This window comes from Cuculus canorus, chromosome 1, assembly GCF_017976375.1.
Source record: "Cuculus canorus isolate bCucCan1 chromosome 1, bCucCan1.pri, whole genome shotgun sequence".
In the NCBI taxonomy this organism is placed as follows: domain Eukaryota; kingdom Metazoa; phylum Chordata; class Aves; order Cuculiformes; family Cuculidae; genus Cuculus; species Cuculus canorus.
Genome location: NC_071401.1, coordinates 206,688,689 through 206,704,180, shown reverse-complemented (window position 1 = coordinate 206,704,180; position 15,492 = coordinate 206,688,689). Strand labels below are relative to the sequence as shown.

Here is a 15,492-nt window from a genome sequence, read left to right as displayed (position 1 = left end):
TAATGGCGCATAGTAAATTTAAAAGTTACTTTATGCACAGCAGAATTACCAAAATCTAGCACTATTAATGAAGTTTCCGTAAGTAGTGACATGTCATTCACTGAAAGAACTAAGAACTGCTGAAGAATACAAACCAAGTCCTTTAAAGGAACTTCAGATACATAGATAATACCTTCAAAAATACCATGATTACATATGAATCTTCTCTTTTTATTCCTCCCTTTTTCTTTTTATAATCTAGTTAGGGTTTGGTGGCCTCTTGGCACAAAACCTCTTTAGTGTTTTAAAAACAAATTAGCAACAATCATGGAATCATAGAATGGTTTGGGTTGGAAGGGACCTTAAAGATCATCCAGCTCCAACTCCCCGCCATGGGCAGGGACATCTCCAGGGATGGGGCAGCCACAACTCCCCTGGGCAACCTGTACCAACCTTAGCACTCTCATCGTGAAGGAAATTCCTCCTTATGTCTAGTCTAAATCTGCCCCTCTCCAATTTATAGCCATTGCCCCTAGTCCTATCACTCCATGCCTTTGTAAAAAGTCCCTCCCCAGCTTTTTTGTAAGCAACAATATAATATTAAATAAGACAAGGAAGTCTTCTTTCTCACTTCAAACAAGCATGGAAGCTCTGGAAATGAAAATGCAATCTACACAGTTTAAGACTAAATATGATTCTTCAGAGAGGTCCTCACTGCTGTAGCACTGAGATGCCACAATATGAGTAGAAGCTTTTTTCTTGTCCACTAGGAAATCACTATTTATTAATTCTTTCAGGGTACAATATTACTTGAAATGACAAACTGATTTATTCTACACTGTCCTTCATTAACATTTTCAGACATTTTTGCCCTCTCTTCAGATACTTTTATTTCCTGCCTTCTGAGCCACACAGACAGTCATAGAAATCGGCTTTGTGTTACTTAGGAAACTCATTAACCCTCCTGTTATAATGCATCTAACCAAGACAGCCATAAACCAGGGAGGGTCTTAGAGTTAGAGGAAAGAGTCCTCATAAATGAGCTCCTCGTAAGTCCATGTAGTGCAACATCTTACTACCACAATGCCTGTTTATTTCTTTTTTTCCAGTATTGTAGAGATCATGTTCTGCTTTCATCCCAGCTGGTAAACTGCTCTGCAATAAATTTAGAGGGTTACAGCTGAGTTTTTACAACAAGCTAAGCTAATCTTACTTATGCTGCCTTTGACAAGAAAAGTCCTTTCCTCCTCCAACGGCAGCCATGAAGGTGTCTCCCCTACCCTTCCCTCCTTGGGGCAATTCTATTGCTGCATACAATCATAGAATCATGGAATGGTTTGAGTTGGATGGGACCTTAAGGATCAATCAGATCAACGCCGCTGCCATAGGCAGGGACACCCTCCACTGCATCAGGTTGCTCAAAGCCCCATCCAACCTGGCCCTGAACACCTCCAGGGATGGGGCAGCCATGACTTTTCTGGGCAACTTGGGCCAGTGCCTCCCCACCCTCAAAGAACAACATTTCTTCCTAATATCTCATCTAAATCTCCCCTCTTTTATCTTAAAACTGTTACCCCTTTAAATGATCTCTCTGAAAGCTGTTTCTTTTTTCCTAGCTTAGTTTTTGGATGGAACCGTTCCCTGATCCAGATTACACACGACTGCACAATCAGAGAAATGAGGGTAAGGAGCACACTAGAAATACACAGGCAGGAGAGGCAAGTCAGGCATCACTGTTTTTAAAGCAGCATGCACTTGTATTAGCTGGAAGGGCTCCTAAGGCTCCAACCAGAGACATTCAAGGACTAAAAGTCTTATGTTAAACAAACTACCGATCGTTTAGGTTCAACCCACAGTGGGTAGACCCCAAAGCACTTCGAGTGAATTTATAAGGTGCCTTCACTCATCTTACTATCCTGTTTCTAGCCTGGTACCTTTTCATGCTTCTGGCTATCCTGGAGAAGAGAAGACAGAAAGGTCTCGGTGTCAGTCATGCTATTTTTCTTGTTGCTCAACAGTTTGATAGGCACAAAGCTCTCAGCCATGTACGCATACCTCGCTTGTGATTTATCTGGAATGAATGGGAGATCCTCAGCCCAAAAGAATCCTTAGAAGAGTCAGGCAACTCACTTTCTGCATATTATTGCCTCAGGGCAAACAGTGATGTAAAGTACTTGGAAAAACCTCCATTAAAGATTCAGATCCCAGGGAGGAATCAGCCCAGGAGACTCATTATAGAGAAAGCACGCAGAGGTTTCAGAGACAAGCTGTCTCACAGGTTGCATCATTCACAGATTTCAGTTCCTGTAACAAATAAGTAGGAGTACTCTACTGATAAAAACAGTAGCAGCATGTGCCCACATGCAGTACCTGCTCCTGCTCTGCTATTCACGTCCTGGATGCTATCAACAACGGCAGGCAGCTTCAAACCCAGGTATGCCTTTACGAGGAGACTCAGCTCTGTGAATGCTTCATCCAATTCATCTGCAGAAAGCGATATGCATTTCATGGTGGAGAGAAAGGATATGTAATGAAAAAAAAAGAGCTTTCGTCAGTATGAAGGTACAAAACACAGAAGTTCGGCATAGAAATGCATTCTTAACTCATCCACCCCACCGCTTTGGGAGAAAAATCTTCATCTTCGTAAACAGCACATTCAGAAAATAATCTGTTTCTCAGTTTCTGCACTCACCTAAATATTCCTCTGCAATGTGGTTTATTTCTTTAATGCTATATTGGAATAGTAAATTCCACATGCCCTTAACAATAACTACAAATACATGGTGTCCAGTTCTGGGGTCCCCAACATAAGAAGAATATGGAACTGTTGGAATAGGTCCAGAGGAGGCCATGAAGATGATCCCAGGACAGGCAGAGAGAGTTGGGGTTGTTCAGCCTGGAGAAGAGAAGGCTCTGGGGAGACTTTACAGTGGCCTTCCAGCACCTGAAGGGGCTCCAGGAAAGCTGGGGAGGGACTTTTTACGAGGGCACGTGGTGACAGGATGAGGGGGAATGGTTTTAAAGTGGAAGGGGGAAGATTTCGATTAGACATTAGGAAGAAATTTTTCACGACGAGGGTGGTGAGACACTGGCACAGGTTGCTCAGAGAAGCTGTGGCTGCCCCATCCCTGGAGGTGTTCAAGATGAGGTTGGATGGGGCCTTGGGCAGCCTGGTCTGGTTTCCCTGCCCACAGTATGGGGGTTGGAACCAGATGATGTTTAAGGTCTCTTCCAAGGGAAACCATTCTATGACTCTATAATATTTCATATCACAGTGGCAGTTTTCACCATTGCTGTGGTGAACTCACAAAAATCCACAAAAGGGCAGACACAGAATGAACTAGAAAAGGATTCTTCTCCACCACCTGCTACCCTCAATTCATAAATATCAATAAGCAAGCATTTGTTTTAATGAAATATCTACCATCCTCACATTCCTTCTTTTGGGCTGAGGGACTTGAGCAAGTTATTAAGGAGAAGAGTCCTAAAACGAAAAGCTTTGCAGCAGCCTCTTCTTTACAGTGAGACATTGCCAGACTGCGCATCAGCTGGCATTTCAACACTTGAAAAGAAAAAGCCTGTCCTGCCCAGAGATAATTAGGTCTGTTAGATCAAAAAGCACCTCTGAACTCTGCCCAGAAACTTACACACAATTAGCACATATCAGTTTAATATTCTCACAGGAGTTAATGTTTAATAAGTGCACTTCTGAGTTCAATAGTTGCTTCACTTTCTAGATGGGCTTAAAGCACAACTCGGACACAGCAGAGTAAGTCAGTTCTGACAAATCTGCAGAGTTTTTGGCTCCCTGGTGACAAGAACTAATTGGGAAAATCAATTAAGCGATAGTTTAAACTGTTATAAAATCATAGAATCGCTTCATTAGAAAAGACCTTGGAGATTACCAAGGCAAACCGTACCTGTCCTCTACTAAACCATATCCCTGAGCACCTCATCTACTCATCCAGGGGTGGGGACTCAACCATCTCCCTAAGCAGCCTCTGCCAGTGCCTAAGAAACCTTTCGGTGAAGAAATTTTTCCTGATCTGTAATCTGAACCTCTCCTGAATCTAATCTGAGTCTCTCCTGGCACAACTTGAGGCCATTTCCTCTTTTCCTATCACCTGTCACTTAGCAGAAGAGATTGCTACAACCTCCTTTCAGGTAGCTGTAGACAGTGATAAGGTCTCTCCTCAGACTCCTTTTCTCCAGGCTAAACAGTCCCAGGTCCCTCAGCCATTCCTCATAATGACTATCTCATAGAATCATAGAATCAAAGAACCATAGAATCACTAGGTTGGAAAGGACCCACTGGATCATAGAGTCCAACCCTTCCTAACAATCCCTAAACCATGCCCCTCAGCACCTCATCCACCCATCCTTTAAACACCTCCAGGGAAAGTGACTCAACCACTCTCCTGGGCAGCCTCTGTCAGTGCCCAATGACCCTTTCTGTGAAAAATTTTTTCCTGATGTCCAGCCTGAACCTCCCCTGGCGGAGCTTCAGGCCATTCCCCCTCATCCTGTCCTCTGTCACTTGGAATAAGAGGCCAGCTCCCTCCTCTCCACAACCTCCTTTCACGTAGTTGTAGAGAGCAATAAGGTCTCCCCTCAGCCTCCTCTTCTCCAGGATAAACAACCTCAGCTCTAACAGCCGCCCCTCGTAAGACTTGTTCTCCAGGTCCCTCACCAGCTTTGTTGCTCTTCTCTGGACATGCTCCAGAGCTTCAACATCCTTCTCGGAGCGAGAGGCCCAGAACTGAACCCAGGATTCGAGGTGTGGCCTCACCAGTGCCAAGTCCAGAAGCAGAATCACCTCCCTGGACCTGCTGGTCACGCCGTTTCTTATCCAAGCCAAGATGCCATTGGCCTTCTTGGCCCCCTGGGCACATTGTTGGCTCATGTTCAGTCATCTGTCAACCAACACTCCCAGGTCCTTCTCCTCTAGGCAGCTTTCTAGCCAGACTTCTAGTCTGTAGCACTGCATAGGGTTGTTGTGCCCCAAGTGCAGGACCCGGCATTTGGCCTTGTTAAACCTCATGCCATCGTTCTCAGCCCAGCAGTCCAGCCTGTTACGATCCCTTTGAAGAGCCTCCCTACTCTCCATCAGATCCACACTTCCACCCAGCCGAGTGTCATCTGCAAACTTGCTACGGGTGCACTTAATGCCTTTATCCAAGTCACTGATAAAGACATCGAACAGGGCTGGACCCAATACCGAGCCCTGGGGAACCCTCTTGTAACTGGCCTCCAGTTGGAGTTAACTCCATTGAGTACCACTCTCTTGGCCCGGCCATCCAACCAATTTTCAGCCCAGGAGAGTGTGTGCCTGTCCAGTCCAAAGGCTGAAGAATACTACAGCCACAGCCTTTCCTTCATCCAGTAGTCGAGTTACTTTGTCATAGAAGGTGATCAGGTTAGTTTGGCAAGACCTGCCTTTCATGAACCCGTGTTGACTGGGCCTGACCACCCAGTTCTCTTGCATGTGCTTCATGATAGCACTCAAGATCACCTGTTCCATGACTTTCCTCCGCACTGAGGTCAGACTGACAGGCCTGGAGTTCCCTGGACCCTCCCTGCAACCCTTCTTGTAGACGGGCACAACATCAGCCAACCTCCAGTCCAGTGGAACTTCCCCAGTCAGACAGGACCACTGGAAGATGATGGAAAGGGGTTTGGAAAGCACATCCACCAACTCTTTCAATACTCTTGGGTGGATCCCATCCAGCCCCATAGACTTGTGGGTGTCTAGCTGAGCAAGCAAGTCTCTAACCACCTCCTAAATTCACCTCCTATTTGTCATCCTTAGCTTAATGTTTGCCAGTGGCTTGGTTTGCATAACAGTTTCAGCCCACCTATTGCTGTGACATTGGAAGTCAGATTGATAGCACGGAAGAGATTAACTTACCCGTGTTGACTACTGCATCGAAGTAACCTGGAAAATCCTGACTTATTTTGATGTACATGTCCACTCTGGAGACTGCCTCTTCAATCTCTGGCCTGCTGAATAATCCTTTCCTCCGTAGGTGTCCCTCATATTTTTCTTTGTTCATTGGTACTAACAGGATATATCTGGGTTTAAAGTAGGTATTTTTCAAGCTATGCACACCCTTTAAAATTAAGCAGAGAAATGCAATGTTTTATTCCTGGAAGTGTTTAGGACAAAGCAGTGTTTATAAATTTCCATCCAATCTACAGGTATTGGAATGAAGCCTCCAGCTTCACAAAACAGGCAAGTTAAAGGTTAAGAGCCCTAAAGCTGCATGTGGAAAGCATGTGGAAAAATAGTAGAACTTTATTCTAAGCACACTTTGAAAGAGTGCTTTTAACCTAATTCCACAGTGATTTAAAGCATCATACTCCTCGTATCCACCAGTTAACAGCTTTTCCTTCTTTTCCATCCTTTCCATTACATCAAGACCTGGTGATTTTAAATGTGTGTATCACCAGCAGTGGCCCAGGGGGCCAAGAAGGCCAATGGCAACTTGGCCTGTATCAGAAACAGTGTGACCAGAAGGTCCAGGGAGGTGATTCTGCCCCTGTACTTGGCATTGGTGAGGTCACACCTTGAATACTGTGTTCATTTCTGGGTCTCCCACTCCAAGAAGGATGTTTAGGTTCTAGACAGTGTCCAGAGAAGAGCAACAAAGCTGGTGAAGGGGCTGAAGAACAAGTCTTACATGGAGTGGCTGAGGGTTGTTTAGCCTGGAAGAAGAGAAGGCTGAGGGGACACTTTATCACTGCCTACAACTACCTGAAAGGAAGTTGTAGAGAGGTGGGTGCTGGTCTCTTCTCCCAAGTGACAGGTGATAGGACAAGGGGGAATGGCCTCAACCTGTGCCAGGGGAGGTTCAGATTGGACATTAAGAAAAAATTTTTCACAGAAAGGGTCATTGGGCACTGACAGAGGCTGCCAGGGAGATGGTGGAGTCACCATCCCTGAAGGTGTTTAAAAGACAGGTAGATGAGGTACTACGGATATGGTTTAGCGGCAGATGGGTAGGTTTGGACTCGATGGTCTAACAGGTCTTTTCCAACCTGGTGATTCTATGATTCTATGATCACTGACTCATGCTATTGTACTGACCTGCAGCACAACTTACCGGCATCACCACCCTGGCCCTTAGCTTTTCACTATGATCAAACTAACACCTTTCTCATTCTGACTGAAAGGCTGCAAACTCATCGCCCTACAGGCATATTTATTTTGCTGAAGCAGCTTGCAATGTTACCTCCTCGCAAAATTAGGTACAACTACAGCTTCCCAGCAGAGATACGATGTGCACATTCTACATCTGTTACCCTGCAGTCAGCCATCTTAACTTGAGCCATTCTTACTATCTCAAATGGGGACACCTCCCACTGGATCAGGCTGCTCAAAGCCCCATCCAACCTGGCCTTGAATACCTCCAGGGAGGGGACAGCCATAACTTCTCTGGGCAGCCTGTGCCAGGGCCTCACCACCCTCACAGGAAGATATTTCTTCCTAGTATCTCATCTAAATCTCCCCTCTTTCAGCTTAAATCCATTCCCCCTCATCCTATCCCTGCACTCCCCAATAAAGTGCCCCTCCCCAACTTTCCTGTAGCTCCTTTAACTACTGGAAGAACATTTAGTACAGCATCCTAGGAAACATTTACATGTACCTTGCACCAACTCTGCCATAAGGACAATGGCTCTGGTTGGCACCAGTTGACAGCTGAGGACTGCAAACACCTATAATCATTTCAGCTAGATCTGAGAACAGAGACCTGTTTGCATTCTAGGACTCAAAGACAAGGTCTGATTAAACGATGCAGGTAATGGCACCAATCCTGAACTTCTGACAGCTCTCTTTTGCACTAATTCATACTTTGAAGAGTCTTTTCTCTCTCCTTCTCCCTCATTCTGCATATAAAAGAGCATTGTAACCAGGTGGCCCTGCAATATGGTATCATCATTGTGATATCTGCACTGAAGTTTTGAGGCCTGAGAACTGAGGCTTGTACTGCTCACTCTGAACTTTTCTTGACCTGCCTATAACTACTGTTTTACTTGGCTCTGCTATGACAGCAATTTCTTTTGTTGATCATACATCTATATCAAATAGATTTGTACGGATAGCAGTAACAAGCTCTTCTTCCAGGTAGAATGAGATGTTTATGACCCAATGTAATAACCTAGTGTAGATAACTACAAGCCTAGCAGGACAGCAAAGACCTTGAGAAGTAAAAACAGAGGACACGACGATAAGAGACAGGGCACAATCTTGACACTACATGCCTCACAACTATAAATAGCTCAATATTGGTCAGTTAAAAAACAGACCCAGAGCTGTACAAAGCTGATTTTAGGAGCAACAAGAAGAAATATTATCTATATGTAAAGGGCACCATCTATAATGTATTCTTGTATCAGAAATATTGTGGCCAGTAGGACTAGGGAAGGGATTGTTCCCCTGGACTCAGCTCTGGTAAGGCCTCACCTCAAATTCCAGGCTCAGTTTTGGGCCCCTCAGTACAAAAAATATTGAAGGGCTGGAGTGTGTCCAGAGAAGGGGAACAAAACTAGGTAATAGGACAGGCAATAGGATGAGAGGAAAGGGCCTCAAGTTGAGCCATGGAAGGTTTAGGCTGGATATTAAGAAATATTTCTTCACTGAAAGTTTTATCAAGCACTGGTAGAGGCTGCCAAGGGAAGTGGTGGAGTCCCCATCCCTGGAGGGATTTAAAAGCCATGTAGGTGAGCTGCTTAGGGACATGGTTTAGTGGAGGAGTTAGCAGTGCTAAGTTGACAGTTGGACTTGGTGTTAAGGGTCTTTTCCAACTTAAATGATTCTATGAACTCATATGCAATCTGGATCTGCAGACCAATGAAGAAAGAGAAAGATGTAAACATGTCATAGTGAGGGTGACAGAGCACTGGAACAGGCTGCCTAGGGATGTTGTGAAGTCTCTTTTCCTGGAGATATTCAAACCCACCTGGACATGTTCCTGTGCAATATGCTAGAGGTAACCTGCTTTAGCTTGGCGGATGGACTACAAGAGCTCCAGAGGGCCCTTCCAATCCCCACCATTCTGTGATATAAAAATGACTCCAAGAGGACCCTAGGAGGAAAAGAGTTTCCTGAATGTGCACGAGGACAAGAAAGATCGAAGGGCTACCTGAGCTGAAGACATTGATTCATTAACAAAGCCAGCGCACCTCACTTTCTTCAGTTAACAGCATGGGTCATAAAAAAAGTTGTGACTAGTATTATATCCTACTTCCTTTGACTTCCCAGTCTGAATGACTGAATAGCCAGCAACAAATGCAGTAGAGAGTGGTCTTTGGCAAGAGACAAGGTGTACTTATATATTAGGAAGAAATTCTTCACAATGAGGGTGGTGAGGTACTGGCACGGGTTGCCCAGAGAAGTTGTGGATGCCCTCTACCAGAGGTGTTCAAGACCAGGTTGGATGAGGCTTTGAGCAACCTGATCCAGTATGAGGTGTGCTTGCCATAGCAAGGGGGTTGGAATTGGATGGGCTTTGAGGTCTCTTCCAACTCAAACCATTCTACGATTCTGTTGGAGAATGGCTCGAAGAACAAGGACATGGCTCTTTAAAAATGCTACATTCAAGCAAGGCATAGGCCTGTGCAATAGACCGAATGGAGGAGTACCGAGAAACTGCACAATCATGTTGATAGCGCGAACTGGCAAGGACACTGCGGCCTTGACTAGTTCCATAAATAATCTTAGGGAACTAGCTGTAGAAAGTATGAGAAACTAGCTTAAGCTGAAACCGCAAGTAGGAGGACTCATGCAAAAACCTAACCCTTAGACTTCGCCAATTAGAGTAGGACTAGTAGGCATAATTAACTCACGTTGTATATAACTGAGCTATCTGAAGGCAATAAACGGAGCCTGCTTATAACTCCTATTGAGTTGTGCATGTCTTCCTTTCTCGACAAAAAACAGGAGCCTCTGAACCTCCCTCACAACACGATTCCATATTTCTGGAAGCAGGATGAGACACATTAGCCACTCTGTCACTCACTCTTGGATGAAGTGAGCAGCTCCTTAATTGCTGTGCAGGTATCGGTAGCTACACAAGTCAAGGGAAAGTACTGCCAACACGCTGACTCAGAACACATAAATGTGTGTCAGAATCATAGAATCATTAATGTTGGAAAAGACCTCTAAGATCATCCAATCCAACCATCAACACAATACCAACATGCCCACCAAACTGTGTCCTGAAGCTCCACAGCTACTAGCTTTTTGAACCCTTCCAGGAATGTGGACTCCACCACTTCCCTGGGCAGCCTCTTCCACCACTTCACCACTCTAGCCATAAAGAATTTTTTCCTAATATCCAGTTTAAATCTTCCCTGGTGAAACTTGAGGCCATTTCCTCTCATCCTATCACTTGTCACTGGTGAGAACTGACAGTAACAAACTGGAAGTGTAGACTCAGCAAGATTGAACTTCTAAATTTGTGTCAGTCTCCTTTATCAGTGAAAGATATACTCTAGATTAAAGAGAACGAACAGCTCTTATTTTTTAGTCTTGGCCCACAGACCATAATTAAAACTTCTTTTAATAGCGGTAAATCACTCCTGTTATGAGCCTCACAGAAGATAATGGAGTTCAATAACTTCTATTCAGATACATAACTCACCATTATTGTTTCTCATCTGCTAGCAGAGTCCACAGTGATGCAAGACTATGCATAATTACTACATGATCTTGAAACTTCAGTGACAAAGGAGTTTCTTAGCTGTCTGTCCATAACAGTAGCTTTGGTAATAGCTAGTAAAAGTTACAGCCACTGCCCTTGTTGCTGGGTTAACCTCCTTATGAATAAACATGATGTTCCATTGAGTTCTTTCTCTTAAATTATTTGATAATGCATCTACTTAGTGAAGAATTGACAGCTTTTAAAGACACTCCACTCCATCATATTTCATTTTCTCCTATTTTTCTTCCCTTTTAAATTTAGGTTCTGTCTTGCAAGACAACAAACACACTCAAAGCCTATCGCAGTCAGTGGAGAGGGCTACTCAATTCTGACAAGACTGAGGAAAAAGATGAAATGGAACTACACAGAGACTACGTTATTAATTTGCTGTTTAATATCAGGCACTTCAGAGCAGGATTGCAGCATTAAATTGTGAAACATTTGAGGAAGCAGCTACTCATTTTTCAGTACTGAAATGCTGCCATTCTCTTATTTGTACATTTATATGCAAGCCACTAAATGTGTACAGATTTATTTGGGCCAAAGGAGCACAAAGCTCCTTGTGAACACTAAGTTTCTTAACTGAAAACTAGTTTTTCCCTCACCGGTTTCAAAAACAAAATAATGATCCTAAGACTAATTAAATTTAGTATCAATTGTTGCTCAAGTCTCCTTACTTATTACCCTGACTCTGGACGCATAACTTAGGATCCTATGTTAGCACTGCAGTTCCTTTTTGTCACCTCACCCCCTAGGTCGTAAATATCGATCTAAGATAATGAGAAGTACATCATTAAAAAATTAGCTAAAAAGTTACTCTTTTGGTACTCCAATAGATAGGTTTTGACACTTGGCTTATGACTCAGTTTCTTAACGCTGCAAGACTTCTGAGATTCTGCCCTCTGTGCATGTGGACCTGACAAATCTTGGAGAAGGTAAAGTAATCCCTTAAAAAGATTGTGTCTTTTAACAGTTCTGCCCGAAATATTACCTCAGGCTTCCATGCATCCTCCATCGCTTTACCAGCAAAGGTGAAGCATGGCATTCTTTTAGGTGTTATCAGTAGGTTGCTCAGAGCTCCATACAACCTGACCTTGTTTAGAGGGACGGGGCGTCCACTGCCCCCCTGGGAAACGTGGACCAGTGTTTCATCACCCTCACTGTTAAATAATTCTTCCTTACGTCCAGTCTATATATCCCCTCCCTTAGTTTAAAACCATTAATCCTTGTATTGTCACAACAGGCCTTGCTAAAACATCCCTCCCTAGCTTTCCTGTAGGACCCCTTTCAGTACTGGAAGGTTGTTATAAGGTGTCCCCCGAAGCCTTCTCTTCTCCAAGCTGAACAAGCCCAGCTCTTTCAGCCCGTCCCCATAGGAGAGGTGCTCCAGCCCTCAGATCATTTTTGTGGCCCATGAATTACTCATTCAAAGATGAGTAGGGAAGAAGCAATCATAAAATCATAGAATCATAGAATAATTTGAGTTGGAAGGGACCTTAAATATCATCTAGTTCCAACTCCCCTGCCACGGGCAGGGACACCTCCCAGTAGATCAGGCTGTCCAAGGCCAAATTCAACCTGGTCTTGAACAGTTCCAGGGATGTGTCATCCACAACTTCCCTGGGCAACCTGTTCCAGCCTCACCACCCTCATTGTGAAGAATTTCCTCCTTATGTCTAGTCTAAATCTGCCGCTCTCCAATTTACAGTCATTCCGCCTAGTCCTATCACTACATGCCTTCACAAAAAGTCCCTCCCCAGCTTTGTTGTATGCCCCCTTCAGGTACTGGAAGGTCGCTATAAGGTCTCCTGGGCGCCTTCTCTTCTCCAGGCTGAACAACCCTTACTCTCTCAGCCTGTCCTCATACAGGAGGTGCTCCAGCCCTCTGATCATCTTTGTAGCCCTCCTCTAGAATCCTTACCTCTATTTCTAAGTGAACGCAGGTTGCAAGACCCTCTCTGGCAATTGATTCTACAGTGTCTCTTCCAAGTCCGTAGTAATAGCCGCTGTATTTATAGGTGGCCATAAACTTCCCCTGAAAATCAAAACAGCATGTGTAATGAGGAAATATTTTAAGGAAAGCAAGTTCCTTAAAGGAACGTAACATCTCTGGACTTCCTTGCTTTGTCTCCATAAAAAGTTCTTCCCTGCCTAAACCATCAATGCTGATGAAGCCAAAGGGAACACAAAACTTGCAGGCAAGAGCACACAGTTGGTCCTGCAGGGTATGGGCTTGTACATTGTTTATGGATAATAAACCACCAGTGTCTTGAAATGGAGCTGCTGACAGGTTACAGCTTTCATTGGTTATTCATTCGCACTGTAAAGAAAGGAAGATCTAAAGCAAGGGGCATCCTTCTTTCAACATTACATCAAACCATATGGCCATGCCATACAAAAGAAATGATGCCAAAGAAAAAGAGAGGACAGAAACAAATCTGCAAGGAGAATGTATAATTGGCCAAGACATTTCAAAGTTAAAAGCTGACAACTGAAACTTTGGTTCCCAGCAGCACGTCTAGAGAGATGTAAGCAGATTACACTCTCTTAAAATTAAACTACTTGATTACTGAGAGTTATCATTAAGGACCAGATCAGACTGTGTTGGCTCCCCGACTTGTATATATACAAATAATGAGCTCTGTTGTGGCTTTTCAAGCCAAAGTTTTATTGCAGAAACAATAAACATCAGAAGCAGTAGCTGGAGGCACACTGCCTTCGGAGAGAGACAGAATGCCTTTAGGGTGAATTTGCAAAACTTTAAAAGACTGCACTCCCCACAGGGTTGCTGGAAGGTTTTGAAAAAAAAGAAAGAAAAGAAAGGAAAAAGAAAAAAGATGGCAGCTATTTCAAAAGCTATCTAGCAATTTGCATATAGAAATAAGTTTATTTCTACATTACACTACTGTTTAAAGATTCCTACTGATCATTAAGACCATTTAATGGTTTCTATACATTGATACAGGAGAAAACCAGTATAAATACACAACAAATCTGTAGTTTCTGCCTATGAAATGAAACCACAAAACTGTGAGTGAAGAATCATGCACACACAGGCACGAACTTAATATAAAACCCCCATAAAATCAGACAGAAAAGTTGAGCTCACTCTGAGTGTGGGAAATAAGCCTTCTAGGACGCTACTCACTGTGTTCACCATTTCGTCAAATGCTTCTTGAGAAACGAAATAGTAATCAAGTCTGTTTTCTTCACCAAAGTAAGCTGCCCTCGTAGTGTGACAGGGACTGGAAGATATATGGTATAATAAAGAAAAAACCTGTTTTCAATCACAGGAGCAGCTAGGGAATAGGAAGGGGGAAAGGGAGAATATTACAAATCATTTCATTTTTAAGGAGTGAAGATATACGAGAAATATAAAGAGGTGCAAATCATACCACTAATGCCGCATATTTGAAAGATTAACCCATAAATAATAAAAAAAAGTTTAAATGTAACATTCCATTTTGGCTATAAATCCCCCCTGGCCTAGGACAGCCTGAACTGAAGCTGTCACCGCTCCCTGTAACAGAGAAATGATGAAACCATTTTTTAATTCTGTTATGTCAGCTTGTGGATGATATAAAGTAGAATCCTAAATACAGAAGAAGAGACTAGGAGTTAGATTGAACCATGAGGTTAAGAAAGAGATATAAAGGCCAATCTTTAAATAGACCCCTAATAGTAAGGGGAGAAACAATCCTGAAACTAGGGAGATAAGTGGGATACCAGGCAGGGAAAGTAATTGCCTGCCAGCACATAAGGACAAGGGGATAAACCTCAGGTACGTGAGCTTACTACCAGGGTGAGACAGTGAAAAAAAACTGCATACAAACTCCAAATCCCCAGTTAAGTCAATGCAGGCAGCAATTTTAGACTAAAGTAAGCAGTGGCTCATGTTCTATCTTAGGAAATTCTACTTTGCTGCTTGTTTCTGCTTTCGTTTTTATTTTTATATTGTAGGATAACAGGAACACAAGTGTAATCATAAAATCATAGAGTGGTTTGTGTTGGAAAGGACCTCAAAGATCATTCAGTTCCAACCCCCCTGCCCCCATCGGCAGGGACATCTCGCACCGGACCAGGCTGCTCAAGGCCCCATCCAACCTGGCCTTGAACACCTCCATGGATGGGGCAGCCACAACTTCCCTGTGCCAGTGTGTCATCACCCTCATTGTGAAGAATTTCTTCCTAATGTCTAATCTAAATCTTCCCCCTTCCAATTTAAAGCCATTTCACCTCATGGTATCACTACCCTGTAAAAATTCCCTCCCCAGCTTTCCTGTAGACCCCTTCATGCGAAGCATTGATTCACACTGACAACATTTTAACTTCGATTTGTGCTGTGTTGTCCTGGAAAACGTGGCAAAAAATACACCACCTACTCGTATGCCACCTACTCAGCCACTCCTGTTCATGGACTCAAGGTCCACGAAGTTCAGTCTATAATGCAGAGCTTGACAAATCTTAACTATCGCGGCAAAAAGGTGCCACCTTTTTTCATCAGCGGCAAATGAGAACAGTCTGCGGCACATGGGTTCCATAAAATCTCACTTCAAAGGCCTGATTTTCTTTTAAGATATTATGAACGCATCCAGCTTTAAAGGTCATTCCTGAGCACCAGCCAGATGGTTTGAGGGTCCAATTTCACTTTATTTTTCAAAACACTTTTAAGCATTACAACCTCTTTTAATTGCAAGGCCATGTTTACATTTAAACTGCCACGATATCTTGCATGAAATACATTTTTAATGAGTAGAATGTTTGAAATTTAAAAGTCTAAGCTATAAAATTGCTTAAATCTCCACTGAAT

At 43.5% G+C, this 15,492-nt stretch overlaps 1 protein-coding gene across 4 annotated transcripts in view; it reads right to left on the bottom strand.

Annotated features, from left to right (window-relative positions):
* The window catches only part of LRGUK (leucine rich repeats and guanylate kinase domain containing), an 81,611-nt gene that overhangs the window by 31,846 nt on the left and 34,273 nt on the right, over positions 1-15,492 (bottom strand). For all 4 annotated transcript variants that reach the window (XM_054054959.1, XM_054054953.1, XM_054054967.1 and 1 more), the window contains exons 12-15: positions 13,831-13,927; positions 12,604-12,717; positions 5,888-6,089; positions 2,350-2,463 (exon numbers count right to left, since the gene is read on the bottom strand). In XM_054054959.1, coding sequence (XP_053910934.1) covers positions 2,350-2,463; positions 5,888-6,089; positions 12,604-12,717; positions 13,831-13,927 — 527 coding nt within the window. The remainder of the gene's footprint in view (positions 1-2,349; positions 2,464-5,887; positions 6,090-12,603; positions 12,718-13,830; positions 13,928-15,492) is intronic.